This window comes from Xenopus laevis, chromosome 8S (assembly GCF_017654675.1).
Source record: "Xenopus laevis strain J_2021 chromosome 8S, Xenopus_laevis_v10.1, whole genome shotgun sequence".
NCBI lineage: Eukaryota > Metazoa > Chordata > Amphibia > Anura > Pipidae > Xenopus > Xenopus laevis.
In genome coordinates, this window is record NC_054386.1 from 49,837,436 (window position 1) to 49,857,841 (window position 20,406).

Genomic DNA, 20,406 nt, shown 5'->3' on the forward strand with positions numbered 1-20,406 from the left:
TTTGCATACATGGGGATGTTAAAAACTATCCCACAGCTTCCCTCTCCTTTGAAACGGCTGGGGGAATTTGCATTCATGAAGTGGGAGTGGTAACAAATTTAATGCATGATGTTATTTTGGGACAAGATTTTCCTGTGTTTTGGGACTTATGGGGTAAAGTAAAAGGGTGCGAGGAGGGAAGTGTGCCTCCAATGTCTATTTCCCCAATATGTCCTGAATCTTTAGAGTCTAATCTTCCCATCTGCCCTGAGCCTTTAGAGTGTTTTTCCCCAGGTGAGGCTGTAGGAGTGGTCTCGGATAAAAATTGCAATTTTCCCTTAGAGGTCTTGGTAGGAGAGGATGCGGAGCCTGAACTTGATCTGCCTGATCTACCCATTTCCCGGGATAATTCCGGAACTGCCCAACTAAGGGACCCCACCTTAAGTAAAGCTCGGGAACAAATAAAGGTTGTAAATGGGGTGCCCCAGGAACCAGATGATGATAAAATATTTCCTCATTTTGCAATGGAAAATGATTTACTGTATAGAGTAAATGAAGTACGGGGTGAGAGGATAGAGCAACTGATAGTTCCCCAAGCCCATAGACGTACAGTACTGGATCTGGCACACGCCCATGTGTTAGGGGGACATTCGGGCTATGAGAAAACGAAAGACCGGGTGTTACAAATGTTTTACTGGATTGGGAGGTAAAACAATATTGTGATTCCTGTCCCATTTGTCAGTTAACGGCCCCAATGCCACATTTCAAAAGTCCGCTTGTACCCTTGCCTATAATTGAGGTACCTTTTGACAGGATTGCCATGGATCTGGTAGGCCCTCTAGTCAGATCTGCTAGGGGACACCAATATATCCTTGTTGTACTTGATTATGCCACGCGGTATCCCGAGGCAATTCCACTAAGGAACGCCTTGGCAAAAAGCATTGCCAAAAAGTTGGTTCTGATGTTTACACGTACGGGGATCCCAAAGGAGATCCTCACTGACCAGGGGACACCCTTTATGTCAAAGGTAACAAAAGAATTGTGTAAGTTACTGAAAATCACCCAACTGCGTACCTCAGTGTACCACCCCCAAACAGATGGGCTGGTAGAGAGGTTTAACAAAATGCTAAAAGGCATATTAAAGAGGGTGGTAGCTACGGATGGTAAGGACTGGGATGGCCTTTTACCTTACCTCATGTTTGCCATACGGGAGGTGCCCCAAGCTTCCACTGGGTTCTCTCCTTTTGAATTGGTGTATGGTAGACACCCAAGGGGTCTCCTGGATATTACTAAGGAGACCTGGGAACAGGAAGCCACTCCTTTTAAGAGTGTAATCAAACATATCAGTCAAATGCAAGATAGAATCGAAAAGGTTATGCCTATTGTACGGGAGCATCTGCAACGAGCTCAGGAGGCCCAGTCCAGGGTGTATAATCGCTCAGCTAGGGTGAGAACCTTAAATCCGGGGGATAGAGTACTGGTTCTTGTTCCCACAGTATAAAGTAAATTCTTAGCAAAGTGGCAAGGTCCTTATGAGATTGTAGAGAAGGTAGGAGAAGTTAATTACAAGGTTCATCAACCTGGGAAAAGGAAACCCTACCAAGTGTATCATGTAAATTTGATTAAGCCCTGGAAGGACCGCGAGACCCTTGCGGCTGTAACCTTCCCTAGGGGAACAGCAGGTAGTTCGGTTCCAGAGGTAAAAATATCTGAGACCCTGTCGCCAAGTCAAACACAAGAGGTAAAAGAGTTCTTACAATGAAATAAGGATGTGTTTTCAGAGTTGCCAGGGCGAACCATGGTGATTAACCATGACATTATGACAGAACCTGGGGTAAAAGTAAACTTGAAACCCTATAGGGTGCCTGAAGCTCGCAGGCAGGCGATCTCAGATGAAGTTAAAAAGATGTTAGAGCTTGGGGTAATAGAAGAATCATGCAGTGAGTGGTCTAACCCCATTGTCTTAATTCCTAAGCCAGATGGCTCCGTTTTTGTAATGATTTCAGAAAATTAAATGAAGTCTCTAAATTTGACGCATACCCCATGCTCAGAGTAGCTGATTGAGAGGCCCAGCAAGGTATATAACAACCCTTGACCTTACAAAGGGTTACTGGCAAGTTCCCTTAACTGACAGGGCCAAATAGAAAACTGCTTTTTCTACCCCTGAAGGGTTATTCCAGTACAAAGTACTGCCTTTTGGTTTACATGGGGCCCCAGCTACATTTCAAAGGCTGATGGACCGTGTTCTTAAGCCCCATCAGAAATATGCCTCAGCCTATCTTGATGACGTGGTCATCTTCAGCACAGATTGGACAAGTCACTTACCCAGAGTCCAGGCTGTTCTGGATTCAATCAGAGTGGCTGGTTTAACAGCCAACCCAAAAAAATGTGCCCTTGGGTTAGAAGAGGCGCGTTACCTGGGATATGTAGTTGGAAGGGGAGTAATTAAGCCCCAGATACATAAAATTGAAGCTATACAAAACTGGCCCCAGCCACTGTCAAAAAAACAAGTAAGAGTTTTTTTAGGAATGGTGGGCTACTACAGGAGATTTGTGCCCAATTTTGCCACTATCGCAGCCCCGCTAAAAGAGTTAACTAGAGGTAGAAAATCTGCCATGGTTACATGGAACCCAGAAGCAGAGACAGCATTCCAAAATCTAAAAACTGTTCTTTGTAAGTGCCCAGTTTTGATTACACCTGATTTCAACCGTGAATTCATAGTTCAAACAGATGCCTCAGATGTGGGACTAGGCGCTGTTTTGTCCCAGGTGATCAGGGGTGAAGAACACCCAGTGGCCTACCTTAGCAGGAAGCTAACATCAGGGGAAAGAAATTATGCCATTGTGGAAAAGGAGTGCCTGGCCATTAAGTGGGCTCTAGAAGCCCTAAGGTACTATCTCTTAGGGCGCCAGTTCAGGTTAGTGACTGATCACGCTCCTTTGACGTGGATGGCGCAAAACAAAGAGAAAAATGCCAGGGTAACCAGATGGTTTCTGGCACTACAAAATTTCAAGTTTGTAGTAGAACACAGACCAGGGAGTCAACAGGGAAATGCTGATGCTCTCTCTAGGGTACACTGTCTGGTGGCCAAGTGTGCTCAACCCAACAAGTTTGAGCAGAGGGGGAGGATATGTAGCATGGTTGGGAAAATCATAGATGGAAAGAATATCCCTCCCAGAATCCTCTATGAAGCAGTGCAGAGGGCTGTGAAAATGAGGCTCTGAGTAGCAGGGAGATGATTAGCCTCACCTGGAGTAAAAAGGTGGGGGCTCAATTAAGGCTGTTCTCTGCCCTGGCTGAGAGAGAGAGGAGAGCTACTGAGGCTGTGTTACAAGTTTTTCAGTGTAACTGCATGTGACCTGTGTTGTTGAGCACAAGGACTGTATTGCTGGACACAAGTTTTGTCAAGGAGACAAATTCTCCAGTAGCAAGGACTGGCTACCAGCTACTTCCCTAAAGTGCTTGGGAGTGAGAAGCTTCCAGGAGGAAAGCACAGGGAATCTCCAAAGGACTGTGAGTTAACAGTTTATTTTGTTTGCTGGACTTATATTGCCCAAGTGGGGCTGGGGATCCTTTGGGAAAAGGACATTTTTCTTTACCAGCACATGTGGAACTATTTTGTTTTCTGCCTCCTAAAAGATTATGAACTTTTATGTTGGTGTGTAAACGGGTGTGTGGAATAAAAAATCACATACAAAGATCAACTGGAAACCTGTGTACTGTCTGTAATGTTTTGGTTTTATGTGTATTGCAATCAGCACACAGAGACACAAATCTGTTCAGTCTCTTTTACTCTCCTACTTCCTTGTTCCGGAACTACATTCAACAATCACATATCCATGTGCTAAGTGGAGTGATATCATGACATCTTCCTTTTTTATACATATAAAACTGTAATGGAATCTACCTCAGGTCTTCAAGATGGCGTCCAAGATGGCGACCACCTGCCTCACCACATGGCTCCTGCTGGGCACAGGTCTATGACCTCACCTTCTTCCCACTCCAGGATTGGTCGTCGGCGACGGAACGGACGCCGGCGTCAGAATCGGGCGCCGGCGTCGAGACGTCAGCGTGAGGACGCTGGCGTCTGCGTCTGACGCAAGCGCGTCAAAATTTGGCGCCAACCCAGAGACTATTTAAACGTACTTTCCCTTCCAGTCCTTGCCCAACTATAGGTTCCTGCTACAGAGTTCCTGGGTGTTATTGTCTATTTTGATTCTTGTGTACCGACTTCTGCCTGTTCTTCGATTCTGCTTGTCTTCTGCCTGGTCTGACCTATTTGCCTGTATTTTGACGATTCTTTGGATAAACCCTCTTGTACCTCGAACCTGGTCTGGTCTCCTCTTTGGTCTACACTATTACTGTGCCTTCGGGCCCGTTACAGTATAGTTGGGCCATGGACCCTTCGGAGGAGACTCCAGCTCCACCTGATGTCGGTGGCGCTATCCGCGGTCTGGCTTCCCGCATGCAGTCATACGAAGCCCAGCAGTCACACTTCGGTCAGGCTCTTGAAGCTATTCTGGACAAGTTGTCGGCATTGTCACCTGTGGCCCCGGTCCCTGTGGCCGTTGCTGCAAGCCCACTTCAGCCTTCGGAACCTCGCATTCCTGCGCCTCCCCTCTACAGCGGCGATCCTGATGCATGCAGAGGTTTCATCAACCAGTGCGAGATCCAGTTCGCCCTGCTGCCAGGTCAGTTTGTATCCGAACGAGCTAAAGTGGGGTACATGATTACTCGCCTGCAGGGGAAGGCTTTGGAGTGGGCATCACCTCTGTGGGAGAAGGGGACCCTTTGATTGACAACGCCAGTGCCTTCATCCGTGAACTTCGGGTCGTCTTTGATGCCCCTGGTCGAGCTATGGCATCCTCTGCTCGCCTGTTCCAGATCCAGCAAGGCACTCGCTCTGTTCCAGAGTACGCTATTGAGTTCCGCACCCTAGTTGCGGAGACCACCTGGAACAATGATGGGTACCATGCCGCCTTCTACAACGGCCTAGCCATGCGGATCAAAAACGACTTGGTCTCCCGGGAAATTCCTTCTCGGTGGGAGGATCTGGTGGCGCTGGCTATAAAGGTTGACACCCGGCAGAGGGAATTTCAACTCGAGCTCGACAGAGAGCGTTCGAAGAAGTATCCCCGGTTCCAATCCACCCTGGCTCCTCGCTTCCAGAGACCCCTACTTTTCAATCCGGCTTCTGCTTTCCCCTCTCCTACTCCTGCGGCTTCTGCTTCCTCTGCTCCATCTACTGAGGAACCCATGCAGATCGGACGGGCTCGTCTTTCCGAACAGGAGAAGCTACGGAGAAGGGCTGCCGGCCTATGCCTGTATTGTGGGGGCAAATCGCACTTCGCCCATGAGTGTCCTGTGAAGCCGGGAAACGCCAGCACCTAGGTAGGTTTGGGGAGACCTATCTGGGTGGTGTTTGTCATTCTCCCCAACCCTCTACTCAACGCTTCCTTCTTCCAGCACAGATCCAATTCGGTTCCCAGAAGATCCCAGTGCAAGCTTTCCTGGACTCTGGTGCTGCCGGAAATTTCATGGACAGAGTTTTTGCTGCTCGTCATGCGGTTCCCCTACAACCCTTGGCCTCTCCTCTGCGGGTGTTGGCTATTGATGACCGCCCTCTGTCTTCGGCCATTATTTCTCAAACCACCGTTGAACTTTCTCTTAGAGTGGGCACCATGCATCTGGAGAGATTGGCCTTTCTACTCATCGATTGCCCTTCAACTCCACTCGTTTTGGGGCTTCCCTGGTTGTGCACCCATAATCCAGTCATTGACTGGTCCTCCTCTCAAGTCTCCCGCTGGAGCCCCTATTGCCAACGGAACTGTTTGCCTGCTGTACCCCTTATCAAGGTTTCTTCTGTTTCTTCCAAGTTGTCCCTTCCATCCGTCTATCAAGATTTTGCTGATGTCTTCAATAAGGGCTCTGCAGAGACCCTTCCTCCTCATCGACCCTATGACTGTCCGGTCGAACTTCTTCCTGGTTCCATGCCTCCCCGGGGTCGCACCTATCCTCTTTCCCCTTCTGAGACGGCTGCCATGAAGACCTACATTCAGGAGAATCTCCAAAGAGGCTTCATCCGCCCTTCTTCCTCCCCTGCTGGTGCTGGATTTTTCTTTGTCGAAAAGAAGGACGGAGGTCTGCGACCATGCATCGACTATAGGGGGTTAAACAAAATCACCATTAAAAACCGTTACCCTCTCCCCCTAATCTCCGAACTCTTCGATCAGTTAAGAGGGGCCAAGATCTTCACTAAGCTGGATCTTCGGGGTGCCTATAACCTCATTAGAGTTCGTGAAGGGGACGAATGGAAGACCGCCTTCAATACCCGAGACGGGCATTATGAATATCTAGTCATGCCGTTTGGACTATGTAATGCCCCCGCGGTCTTCCAAGAGTTCGTAAATGATATATTCAGAGATCTGTTGGGGCAAAGTGTTGTCGTCTATCTGGATGACATTCTTGTCTTTTCCAAAAATCTCCACGAGCATCGCTCCCAAGTGAAGGAAGTTCTTCTTCGCCTAAGAAAGAATAATCTCTTTGCTAAATTGGAAAAGTGTTCGTTTGAAGTGTCCTCCATCCCTTTTCTTGGGTACATCATCTCCCAGCAGGGTTTCAAGATGGATCCAGCCAAGGTTTCAGCAATTCTTGATTGGCCCCATCCCACAAGTGTCAAGGCTATCCAGAGATTTATTGGCTTTGCCAACTATTACAGACAATTTATTAAAGGTTTCTCTTCCAAGATCTCTCCTATCCTGGCCCTTATCCGCAAAGGGGGTAAACCACAGCACTGGCCTCCTCTAGCCTTGGAAGCCTTTGAATCCTTGAAAACTGCCTTTTCTTCTGCACCTATTCTCAGACACCCCGAACTTCTTCTTCCCTTCTTCCTCGAAGTCGACGCCTCAGATGTGGGAGTTGGAGCTGTCTTGTCACAGAGATCATCCTTGGATGGGAAATTACATCCCTGTGCATTCTTCTCTAAGAAATTTTCCTCCTCCGAGCAGAACTACGATGTGGGGAATCGTGAGTTATTGGCAGTGAAACTCGCCCTGGAGGAGTGGAGACATTTACTGGAGGGATCCTCCATTCCCGTGACCATCTTTACAGACCATAAGAACCTTGAATTTATCCAGTCCCTCAAACGTTTGAATCCTCGACAAGCCAGATGGTCACTGTTCTTCTCCCGTTTTAACTTCGTCATCACCTTTCGTCCTGGCTCTAGAAATAGAAAGGCTGATGCTTTGTCAAGAAGTTTTGTTCCTGAAGTTCCCTGCTCCGAAGATCCTGAACCCATTGTGCCTTCCTCCAAGATCGTCGCTGCCCTATTTCCCTCCTTGGCTTCGCAAATCCTTTCCGCTCAAGCTTCTGCTCCTGACAATATTCCTCTAGGGGTTGCCTTTGTTCCACCTGATTGTCGCCAGTCTATCCTATCCCAGGCACACAGTTCCAAACAGGCCGGCCATCCCGGAGTGGAGAAGACTACCGAACTCCTTTCTCGCCTGGTGTGGTGGCCATCCATGAGAAAGGATGTCAAAGACTTTGTTTCTTCTTGTACCATCTGTGCCATTTCCAAGTCTGGACATTCTCCTCCCAAAGGACTCCTTCTTCCATTACCCATTCCATCTCGTCCTTGGACTCATCTTGCCATGGATTTTATTGTGGATCTGCCTGTCTCCTCCGGTCACACTGTTATCTGGGTTGTCGTTGACAGGTTCAGCAAAATGGCTCATTTCATTCCCCTCCGCAAACTTCCCTCTGCTCCTGAACTTTCCAAGCTTTTCATCCAACATATTTTTCGTCTCCATGGGTTTCCTGCCGAGATCGTCTCTGACCGTGGCTCACAATTCGTGTCTAGATTCTGGAGATCCTTGTGCAAAGCTCTCAACATTTCTTTGCAATTTTCTTCTGCCTATCACCCACAGTCCAATGGAGCCGCTGAGAGAGTGAACCAGGCTTTGGAACAGTTTCTTCGCTGCCATGTTTCCCTGTGCCAAGATGACTGGTCGGATCTCCTTCCCTGGGCTGAGTTCGCCCATAACAACGCTTTGCATTCTTCCTCGCATCAGTCCCCTTTCTTCTGTGTCTACGGTCAGAATCCATTGGCGTTCCCTCAGGATCTTCTCCTCACCAATGTTCCTGCCGCCAACGATCAGGCTGCCCACATGATGGCTATTTGGGCTGCTGTTGCCTCTAATCTGCAGAAGAGCTCCCTGGTCCAGAAGAGGTTTGCCGACAAGAAGAGGATTTCCGCTCCACCCTATGCTCCTGGTGACAAAGTTTGGCTTTCCACTCGTAACATCCGCCTGAAGATTCCTACCCCAAAGCTTGGTCCCAGATTCATTGGTCCCTTTCCTGTCATTGAAATAATCAATCCGGTGGCGGTTCGTCTTCAACTCCCTCCAGAGATGCGGATCCCGAATGCCTTCCATGTCTCTCTCCTTAAGCCTGCTGTGTCTTTTTCTTCTTCTTCTTCTTCTTCCCCAGCTCCAGTCCTGGTTGACGATCACCAGGAATTCGAGGTGAAGAGGATCTTGGACTCTCGTCTTTCCAGGGGCACTCTTCAATATCTCATCGAGTGGAAGGGGTTCGGTCCCGAGGAGTGCTCCTGGGTCAGGAGCTCAGATGTCCATGCGCCCATCTTGGTTCGTAGATTCCATAAACTATTCCCTCTCTCCCCTAGACTCGGTGGTCCTGAGGCCCCCCTTAAGGAGGGGGGTACTGTAATGGAATCTACCTCAGGTCTTCAAGATGGCGTCCAAGATGGCGACCACCTGCCTCACCACATGGCTCCTGCTGGGCACAGGTCTATGACCTCACCTTCTTCCCACTCCAGGATTGGTCGTCGGCGACGGAACGGACGCCGGCATCAGAATCGGGCGCCGGCGTCGAGACGTCAGCGTGAGGACGCTGGCGTCTGCGTCTGACGCAAGCGCGTCAAAATTTGTCGCCAACCCAGAGACTATTTAAACGTACTTTCCCTTCCAGTCCTTGCCCAACTATAGGTTCCTGCTACAGAGTTCCTGGGTGTTATTGTCTATTTTGATTCTTGTGTACCGACTTCTGCCTGTTCTTCGATTCTGCTTGTCTTCTGCCTGGTCTGACCTATTTGCCTGTATTTTGACGATTCTTTGGATAAACCCTCTTGTACCTCGAACCTGGTCTGGTCTCCTCTTTGGTCTACACTATTACTGTGCCTTCGGGCCCGTTACAAAAACAAAACAAGTTAAGTAAAGTACAGTTAAGTAATCACTCTTCAATAAGTCTGTGAGGCTTTCTTACAATCCTCCCACTAGACGTTCTAACTGGAGATGTGTGGGTCTCTGACTCTTCAATATTTCTTTCAAATGTAGCACCACTCTGGACTTGTTCTTCTGTTGATAGAATGCTCTGTGTATCTTCTTGACTCCAAACCACATTTGATTCATTTCTCACCATTGGTTCACTTAAGTCTCTTTCTTGAGTCTTTTTCAAGAACTTTCTATTCCTCCTGTATTTCTGGCCATCAGGTGTCTCTACAATGTAAGACCTTGGTTGTTCGGCAACTGCTGTGATTTTAGCTGGACTCCATGTTCCGTTTTGCCATATCCTTGCACTTTCACCAACTTTAAGTTGCTGTAAAGGTTTAGTCGTTTGATCCAAATAGTGTTTTTGTTTTATTTGCCTTTCTTTCAGTTGAGATTGTATGTTTGCAGAAATTGTTTTAGGGTACAGAAGATTTAGGGATGTTAGCAATCTTGTTCTCACCCGTCTGCCCATCAATAGCTGAGCTGGGGATGCTCCAATATCTTCCATTGGTGTGTTTCTCCAGTTCATGAGCGACAGAAAAGGGTCTGTTCCATCTTCCTTGGCTTTCTTAAGCATCAATTTGACAGTCTGTACGCTTCGCTCTGCTAATCCATTGGACTGTGGATGATGTGGACTTGATGTTGTGTGGCAAAACTCCCATACTTTAGCAAACACTTTGAATTCCTTGGAAGTAAACTGTGGAGCATTGTCTGACATGAGAATTTCTGGAATCCCATACCTTGCAAATTGTGATTTGAGGAGGCTAATGACTTTCACACTTCTAGTGTCTTTATTTAACCACTCAACTTCAATGTATTTTGAATAATAATCAACAATTAATAGGTATTCCTGTTGATTAAAAGTGAACAAGTCCACTCCTATTTTCTGCCATGGTCTTTCTGGTACCTTGTGTGGTAGTAATGGCTCCTTAGCTTGGAATCTACTGTGTGTGTTACACACATGACAATTGTTAATCATGTCCATAATGTGCCTAGACATTCCAGGCCAAAACAACACTTCTCGTGCTCTTCTCCTGCAGCTGTCTATTCCAAAATGGCCTTCATGAATGCGTTCAAGCATTTCTTTTCTCATTTGTGATGGAACTATGATCTTTTCTCCCTTAAATAGAATGCCATCTGCTTCTGAGATCTCATCTCGAAAATTCCAGAAGTCTTGTATCTCTGGTGGTATTTGATTTCTTTTCTTTGGCCATCCAGCTTGTACTACTGCTTGTAATTTTTGTAATGTTGCATCATCTTGTGTCTTTCTTCTGAGGTCCAAAATTTTGTCTGCTGATACAGGTAAAGTTGCTAGTAACATGTGTACTTGAGCTTCGATTTCTTCGGATGGTTCTTCTGTATTGGGTAGGTAAGCTCTTGACAGCGTGTCAGCAATATACATTTCCTTTCCTGGAACATATTTTACTTTGAGCTGATATTTTTGCAAACGCATTAACAGTCTCTGAATTCTTGCTGGGGCACTGCTGAGTGGTTTCTTCATAATAGCCTCAAGAGGTTTATCATCTGTCTCAACTTCAACTTCTTTTGCATATATAAACTGATGAAATCTTTCAACTCCAAAAACAATAGCGAGCATCTCTTTTTCTATTTGTGCGTACCGCTTCTGTGTGGTTGTCATAGCCTTTGAAGTGTAAGCCACTGGCCTGTTATTTTGAAGTAGAACAGCTCCAAGACCACTTTGAGAAGCATCAACAGAGATTGTCACTGGTGAATTTACATCAAAATATTTAAGGACTGGAGCTTGTGTCAGCAACATTTTGAGCTTGTTGAATGCTTGCTGATGTTCTTCTTCCCATGTCCATATAACATCATCTCTACTAAGTTCACGAAGTGGCTTAGTGTTTTCTGAGAGATTTGGGATGAATTTACCTAAAAAAGTAACCATTCCTAAGAATCTCTCCACATCTGCTTTACATTCTGGAGTAGGCATCTGTCCTATAGCTTCCACTTTGCTTGGGTCTGGTTTTAAACCCTCAGTTGACAAAATATGTCCCAAATATTTGATCTCTTTTAGACCAATTTTGCATTTATCCTTGTTGAGTTTAAAATTCTTTAGCCTAGACCTCTCCAGCACTTGTCTAAGTCTCTCATCATGTTGTTCCTTTGTCTCTGCCCAAATCAATATATCATCAATATAGGTCTCCACACCTTCAATACCTTCAAACAGTTGTTTTACAGTTTTATGAAAAACTTCTGGAGCAGATTTTAAACCAAATGGCATCCTGAGGCATCTGTAGCGCCCAAATGGTGTGTTAAATGTACATAAACGTGAGCTATTGTCATCTAGCTTTATTTGCCAAAACCCAGAACTTGCATCCAGTACTGAAAATAATTTTGCTTTGTGGAGTTTATGTGAGATTTCCTCAACTGTGGGAAGCTGATAATGTTCTCTCATTATTGCTATGTTCAAGTCCCTGGAGTCTAAACACACTCTCAAACTACCATTGGGTTTTTCTACAATTACTAATGGATTCACCCACTTTGTTGGCTCTTCTATTCTTGCTATTACATTCAATTTTTCCATTCTATTTAGTTCTTCCTTTAACTTGTCCTTTAACATGACTGGTATTTTTCTAGGAGCATGAACTTTTGGGGAAATACCTTCATTTACTTGTATAGTGTGCTCCCCTTCCAGACAGCCTATTCCTTGAAACACATCTGCATATTCAGAAAGGATGTTTAGGTTTTCATGCTCATTTATTGCCATCACTCTCTGGATGAGATTCATTTCCTCACATGTTTGCAGACCTATTATCGGTGTTACTTCCTCTTTCACAACTATAAATTGCAAAGTGTACCTTTTATTCTTGTGCAGCACTTCCAAATAACACATTCCTTTAACAGGGATTTTCTGTCCTGTGTATGTTGTCAGTCTCACTTTAGAGTCTTGCAACACCTGTGTTTTTCTCAATCTCCTCAGTACACTGTAAGGAATTATATTTGCTTGAGCACCAGTGTCCAGTTTAAAGCTGACAAACTTATTTGCTATTTTCAAAGTAACTTTCCATTCCTCTCTGTGAGTCTGTGATTTCACCACACTAACAAATAAGCTGAAATGTTGCTCAGTATCCTCTACAGCATGTACTTTCTTAGATTTGCACATTTTTGCAAAATGGTTTGGTTTCTTACAGTTGTTACACACTTTACCATAAGCTGGGCAGTTCTGTGGTAAATGTTCAGTTCCACATCTTTTACAATGGAACTTGCGTATTTTAGTTTCACTTTCAGTTTGCTTGCTATTGTGCCAGCTGCTCTGTTTCACAGTGTCCACATGTTTGCTCTCCTGCATAAAGGCCTGTGTATTCTTATCTTCTTGCATAGATTTTAACTGCACTTTTGTGGTTTCTGCTGCCACACATAACTGAACTGCTTTATCCAGACTCAGATCCATTTCTCTCAAAAGTCTCTCTCTCATGTTCAGTGTCGGACTGGCCCGGCGGGACACCGGGAAAATACCCGGTGGGCCCCGACCCTTAATGGGCCCCCGCCGGGCCAGACACCTCTCCAGATATCTTTAAAAAAGTTTCCCTCCCGCAGCGCCGATCAGCGCAGCGCCTTCTGCGCATGCGCCTTCACTCTGGTGCGCCAAGCGGCGCCTTTGTGTGCGCGCGCTCAGTGCGTCGCAGTAGGGGTTGGGGGGCGGGTCGGAAGGGGCCCTGGACAGTAGTCCCGGTGGGCCCCGGGCCCCCCAGTCCGACCCTGCTCATGTTATCAGATGTAATGCCACATACAAGTCTGTCTCTGATAAGAGATTCCTGCAAATGTCCAAATTCACAAGACTTTGCTTTATTTTTTAGTTCAGTCACATACTGAAGAATGGACATGTCTCCCTGCATGTATGTAAAAAACTTATATCTCTCATATGTGATATTCTTTTTTGGATTGCAGTATTCCTCAAACTTTTTCATAACAGTCTGCAAATTCCATTGATCTTCTTCTGTGGCAAATGTGAATGTATTATATACTTCCAGCGCATCTTCCCCTGCCACATGTAAAAATAGAGAAGACTGTACCTGAGCAGGTTTACTTGTTCCTCCTGTGGCAGCAAGGTATAATTCAAAACGCTGACGAAACCTTCTCCAATTTTCTGATAGATTTCCTTGTAGAATGTCCAGACCTGCAGGTGGTTTAAGATTATCCATCTTTTATGTTTCCTCTGCAGCCACACTTCTGACACCATGTAATGTTTTGGTTTTATGTGTATTGCAATCAGCACACAGAGACACAAATCTGTTCAGTCTCTTTTACTCTCCTACTTCCTTGTTCCGGAACTACATTCAACAATCACATATCCATGTGCTAAGTGGAGTGATATCATGACACTGTCTACTATCTGTGTGAAAGGAGTTGCTGCTGCTACTACCTAAAGAGTGATTCCCCACACTACTAAAGCAAATAAAGTTCTGTCTTGCATAAAAAAAGGCATTAACACAAGGGATGAAAACATAACTATGCCTCTTTATAGGTCCCTGGTAAGGCCTCATCTGGACTATGCAGTGCAGTTTTGGACTCCAGTCCTTAAGAGGGATATAAATGAGCTGGAGAGAGTGCAGAGACGTGCAACTAAACTGATTAGAGGGATGGAACACTTAAATTATTAGGGTAGTCTGTCAAGGTTGGGGTTGTTTTCTCTGGAAAAAAGGCGCTTACGAGGGGACATGATTACACTTTACAAGTACATTAGAGGACATTATAGACAAATAGCAGGGGACCTTTTTACCCATAAAGTGGATCACCGTACCAAAGGCCACCCCTTTAGACTAGAAGAAAAGAACTTTCATTTGATGCAACGTAGGTGGTTCTTCACAGTCAGGACAGTGAGGTTGTGGAATGTCGGGTGATGTTGCGATGGCTGATTCAGTTAACGCCTTTAAGAATGGCTTGGATGATTTTTTGGACAGACATAATATCAAAGGCTATTGTGATATTAAGCTCTATAGTTATTATAGGTATGGGTATATAGAATTGAATTAAACGTAGGGAGGGGTGTGTGTATGGATGCTGGGTTTTTCATTTGGAGGAGTTGAACTTGATGGACTTTGTCTTTTTTCAACCCAACTATGTAACTATGTAACTTATTGGAGTTGAATTATTTTATAGAGATCCAAATTACGGAAAGAACCTTTATCTGAAAAAGGTTTCGAGCATTCTGGATAACAGGGCACATACTGTACCTCTCTATTAAAATGATGATGTTTTACAAACAGATGTATGTGCTTTTGAACAAGTTGGGGGGCATAACAATTCCTTGGAGGGCTACATTGGACCCTCATGCTTTCATATGAACAGCCCAAGCAGACATGATCCCTGTGTCTCTTAGGACATGATGCCTTAGTGTGTCTGTGAGTACCACGGAAGTACACAGATTTACTTTGTCACATTCTTAATTTACTTCCTTATGCAATGTCTGTCAGGTATGTGGTGTATTCAGTACTTTTTCATGCCACATACAGATAACATTTACTGCCATGATTTACACAGCCATTTGAGGTCCTCTGTAAAAAAAAGTACATATGCAAGCAAAGGGTAGTGGGTCTTTGTCTTCCATTTCAGATGATTAAATATATAAAAGTGTCTGAAATTAGTTAAATCAGTGAAGCATGAGGTGTTAACATCAGCCTATGCGTTTTTCGATCAATGTGTGAATGTGAGAGGAAGATGAGGTTGCACAAGAGAGCTGAAAGTAGTCCTTAGCTGGGAGAGAGGCAGATATAGAGTCGCAACAAATGAATTTATTTGATATATATCAAATAAATTCATTTGTTGCGACTCTAAATTAAGGTAAAGAAGATCTTTAAAAAGGGAGAGGTCAAGGAAAGAGTCGACTGAGAAAAAGACAGGCTTAGAGGAAGGGGTTTAAAGATTCAGTGGAGTAAGAGAAAGCTAAGAGTGGAACCGAGAACACATGAAAATCCAGAGGAGTTAGTCTGCCCTGCTGTGGCTCCTGTGAGCCACCCTAATGTTTACAGTGAATGTTTCCTCATCCATGTCCTACCGAAGATCCCCAAACCCTGCACGTCCCAAATGGAAGATGCCAGGACAAAGGAAAAATAGAGACAGGTAGGGTAATATTGTTAATAAAAAAAACAAAAAACAATAATGGGGGGGGGGGGTTGTGTATGAAGAGGTGATGGAGGACCAAGAGACTGAAACTGTAGCTGGCTTTTAGCAGACAAAAAACAGACTGAATGGGCAGAGGGATATACTAGGCACAGACATTTCATTTTACCGATGTTGCAATTCTAAGATGTACCTGCCCAGAAACTTGTGAGGTTTCATTAAACGGTGATTTGCTTTGATAACACCAGTCAAACCAGCTCTCTGTATTGTTAGCAAATATTAGCTTCAGCAGCAGAACAGACTCCTCTTTCCTTTAATTGTAATAAGTTTATTCTGTATCTTATACTTTTGCTGCCTTTTTTTAAGTACTAAATTGTTTTCCTTGCCATTTTATTTTTTACTGTTACACATTCTGGATAACTTGGTTTACATTTGTTCTTGTCCCTCTGGTGTCTGTAGTCCATAGTCCCTTTGCCTCATCTAACCCACGTACTAGTTTTGTTGTGTTTGCAGTCTATTTTCCCGTTAACCCCACCCTTCCCATTTTGGCACTGAACTGCCTTTATATTACTACCACATCATCCTGGCTCAGATTGCTAGACATGTCTTTTCGTCATGTCTCCAGGGAACCGCGGAAGATTATCCTACATAAGGGCTCAACAGGACTTGGCTTTAACATTGTGGGTGGGGAGGACGGAGAAGGCATCTTCGTCTCCTTTATTCTTGCAGGGGGACCGGCTGACCTGAGTGGGGAGCTACGCCGTGGGGATCGCATCCTTTCTGTAAGTACTGATTTATTTGTTAAATCTCTTGACATTTTTTTGCTGATAAATATTTCCATGGTCCAGATCTATAGTAAGGCAAGAGATGTCCAGAAGTCAAATTACCCCAGCCTGAGCCAACAGCACCCATTCATTTTAAATGATCTAATTTGTAACTGCCCTAAGGACAGTGTGAAGACACGCCTCCTTCCAGGCAAATGCCTCACCCCAGCATTCTCTACAATCTACCCCCATCATCTGTGATTCCACACATCATCCATTAATAACTATATACCATATGAACCTTCCCTGCCCAAGTCAGGAATTCACTTGGAATCTTTGATCTCATGCTACTCGCTTGAGTCTCAGTGCCTTCAGACTCCCAATGCCAAATTTTCTATGAACAACCGTGGGTTATATGGGCAATAATCAGAATAAGGAATCTATTTCACAATATTGCTCTTTTGAAGTAATATTCACACAGTGTGTAAAAGTGGTACCTGATTATTTTGCAGGTGAATGGGGTGAATTTACGTAGTGCAACTCATGAACAGGCTGCAGCGGCTCTCAAACGGGCAGGACAGACGGTGACAATTGTAGCACAATACCGACCTGAAGGTAAAATATAGTTATATATTCAATATATATCATTGGTATTAGCTTTAACTGCAGCATAACTTTGCGTGTTATTTTGTTTAGGGTTCGATCACCACATCTGTGTCTCTGTATAACAGACTAAGGCAGTGTTAGAAATAACATGTCATTAACAGAATTGGGCACAGTTGTGTTTCTTTATAACTCACATGTGTTGGCATTGTCACAATACTACCAAATTCCACAATGGAATGTATAACTAACAGGGAAACAAACAAACAAACAAGGTACTGGCACACAAAGGCAATTGCAACCAGGGGATAACCTCTAAAAGGTGGCCATACACAGGGAGATCCACTCGTTTGCCGATGTTGCCAAATAAGCGGATCTCTCCCCGATATGCCCACATTGAAGTGGGCGATATAGGGCTGATCCAATCGTGGGCCCTAGGGCCCAACGATCAGAACGGAGGCCAAACGGGCAGTCGGATCACAGGACCGCATCAACAAAAAGTTGCAGTCGATCCAACGGGATTTTCTAACCTGCCTGATCGGCATCTGCCCGGCTTTCAGACAGATATTAATCGTGAAAGCCCGTCTTGGTAGCTTTTATAGGCTCGTGTATGGGGGCCTTAAGTGTTTATTGTGTCAAAAAAACAAAAACCACAAAATTTTGGGGGCTGGGCAAGTACCTCGTTTGTTTGTTCCACTGGTTCCAGGGGAGGGCAGTTTTCCCAGAGGAATGTGCACAAGGCTATAGCATTATGGGAAGGTCTGGGAGTGTGTGCGAACACTGTTTTGTTCATAACAATCAGGGAAAGCATCAGGGACATCACTAGAGCAGATGCAGATTGTCCTGGACTCATGAATTTGAGGGAGACACGTGGGTAATCTGATCTTTTTTAACAGACTTACTAAATATTAGCAGTGTTAAAGGGTTTCAGCACAATCTTATGTGCCACAATCCAGTTTACACCACTTTACACCACAAACTAATTGTAAAAATATAACCTTGTATTTTATAGTGGAGAGTACAAAAGGACAAAAGTAGTAATCTCACATTATTAGCTTGTAAATAAAATGGACTTTACGAAGTTAAAGGGATACTGTCATGGCAAAAAAAAATTTTTTCAAAATGAATCAGTTAATAGTGCTGCTCCAGCAGAATTCTGCACTGAAATCCATTTCCCAAAAGAGCAAACAGATTTTTTTTATATTCAATTTTGAAATCTAACATGGGGCTAGACATATAAAGGTGGCCATACACGGATAGATCCGCTCGTTTGGCGATGTCGCCAAATGAGCGGATCTCCCTCCGATATGCCCACCTTGAGGTGGGCAATATCGGGCTGATCCGATCGTGGGCCCTAGGGCCCAACGATCGGATCCTAGCGTTCGCCAAATGGGCGGTCGGATCGCGGGACCGCATCAACGAACAGATGCGGCCGCGATCCGACGGGATTTTTAATCCCATCCGATCGAGATCTGGCCGACTTTCGGCCAGATCTCGATCGGGGAAGCCCGTCGGGGGCCCCCATACACGGGCCAATAAGCTGCCGACACGGTCTGTCGGCAGCTTTTATCGGCCCGTGTATGGCCACCTTAAGTCATGCTCTGATAAACTTCAATCACTCTTTACTGCTGTACTGCAAGTTGGAGTGATATCACCCCCTCCCTTTTTCCCCCAGCAGCCAAACAAAAGAACAATGGGAAGGTAACCAGATAGCAGCTCCCTAACACAAGATAACAGCTGCCTGGTAGATCTAAGAACAACACTCAATAGTAAAAACCCATGTCTCACTGAGACACATTCAGTTACATTGAGAAGGAAAAACAGCAGCCTGCCAGAAAGCATTTCTCTCCTAAAGTGCAGGCACAAGTCACATGACCAGGGGCAGCTGGGAAATTGACAAAATGTCTAGCCCCATGTCAGATTTCAAAATTGAATATAAAAAAATCTGTTTGCTCTTTTGAGAAATGGATTTCAGTGCAGAATTCTGCTGGAGTAGCACTATTAACTGATGCGTTTTGAAAAAAAACATGTTTTCCGATGACAGGATCCCTTTAAGGTCATAGAATTCTTTTAGTAGATTATAATGGAGTTATTTCCTTTCTCCCTCAGCTGATGATGATTTAATGCCTTAAAATATAAAATTATAATATCTACAAATATAACTACCTGCAGTTTTTTTTAATTAGATTAATTAAAGTGATTAGCTTACATGTTAAATTACCCAGAATACTCAGGGCCTGGGGTTTTCTGGATAATAGATATTTCTGTAATAGGGATCTTTATACTTTATGTCTACTAGAAAATGTAAAAATTAAATAAACCCAATAGTCTGCTTCCAATAATGATAAATTATATCTTAGTTTGTATCAAGCACAATTTACTGTTTTATTAGTAAACAGAAAAAGGAAATAATTTTTAATTATTTTTATTATTTGAATACAATAAAGTCTATGGGAGATGGGCTTCCCATAATTCAGATCTTTCTGGATAAGGGGTTTCCAGATAACAGATCCCATAACAATTGCACATTATAATTTCTTGATGACAGTTGATGCAATTTTTTTATTTTTCTTAAATCTGATTCTGCCTAGGTCGTCTGGCCCAGCACTGCATCCTATCCTATGACTGTGTAAAAATAGCCACCAATTAATTAGAAGGGTTCTCATAGAGCAGGATATTTTTCTGTGATCTTTGATAAAATTACTAAGGGGTAGATTCCCGAATTTGGGCTAGCGTCCGCATCGCTCACATTGCAACACTTTGCCAGGCGCAGATTTGACAGGACAACGCTAATCTGAAGTTTTATCCAGTGCGCCATACGCTGACGAAGTTGCGCTAGCGTTACTGAGGCAAGCGAATCAAAGTTGAGCTAGCATTGCCTAATTTGTATACGGGGGAAGTTAAAGTTGAATGGACGTATATGTTGCAGCAAATACATTACACTACACAAGCCCGGGAAACCTACCCTACACATGAGCCCAGAGTATAGTTTATGTGCAATATGTTAGGAAATGTAGGGGGGAAGCCTGTTCCCCAGAAAAAAGTTTACGATCTTTTGCAGCCTATAACCTGAATTTTTCAACTATTTTTTGTGGAACTCCTATCTATTCTATTGCACTTCGCCTGGTCTGAGGTGGCAAAGGCAAGTCCGGTGCAAGTAAAATCTGCAGTAAAATCTGCATCTTAGTGAATTTGCGTAGTTACGTCCATTCGCCAGAGCGCAACTTCGCCAGACGTAAGGGAGCGAATTACCGCTAGAGTCTATCTCGTTCGCTAGCGAAGTTACGCCTGCGGCCATTAGTAAATTGGTGAAGTAACGATATGACGTCATGCTGGCGAATCTTCGTTAGCGTTAGTCACTTCACCCTTTAGTGAATCTGCCTCTAAGTTTTTAAGTTTCTTGGGAATTGTCATGGAAAGCATAAAAAATCTCAAGTTTGAATGGGTGTCTGTGGTATGTATATTCATATAAAATGTAGCTGCAACTGTAATACAAGGGAAGTGTGTTGAATTCTCACATAGTTTGCTGTGCTTATTTTAATATTATAATTGAATCGTAAGCACCTACAAAGCCATAACTTCAGTAAAGGTACTGCTTATCATATGCATAATTACCCACACCATGTGAATAGAAGGAAGAGTGTGTGAATGAAAAAGGGGGGAAAATTTTAGGGTATACGGTGCAGCTGGTA

At 44.3% G+C, this 20,406-nt stretch overlaps 1 protein-coding gene across 5 annotated transcripts in view; it reads left to right on the forward strand.

Annotated features, from left to right (window-relative positions):
• The window catches only part of dlg3.S (discs, large homolog 3 S homeolog), a 146,381-nt gene that overhangs the window by 85,310 nt on the left and 40,665 nt on the right, over positions 1 to 20,406 (forward strand). For all 5 annotated transcript variants that reach the window (XM_041574420.1, XM_041574419.1, XM_018232928.2 and 2 more), the window contains 2 exons: positions 15,973 to 16,129; positions 16,624 to 16,726. In XM_041574420.1, coding sequence (XP_041430354.1) covers positions 15,973 to 16,129; positions 16,624 to 16,726 — 260 coding nt within the window. The remainder of the gene's footprint in view (positions 1 to 15,972; positions 16,130 to 16,623; positions 16,727 to 20,406) is intronic.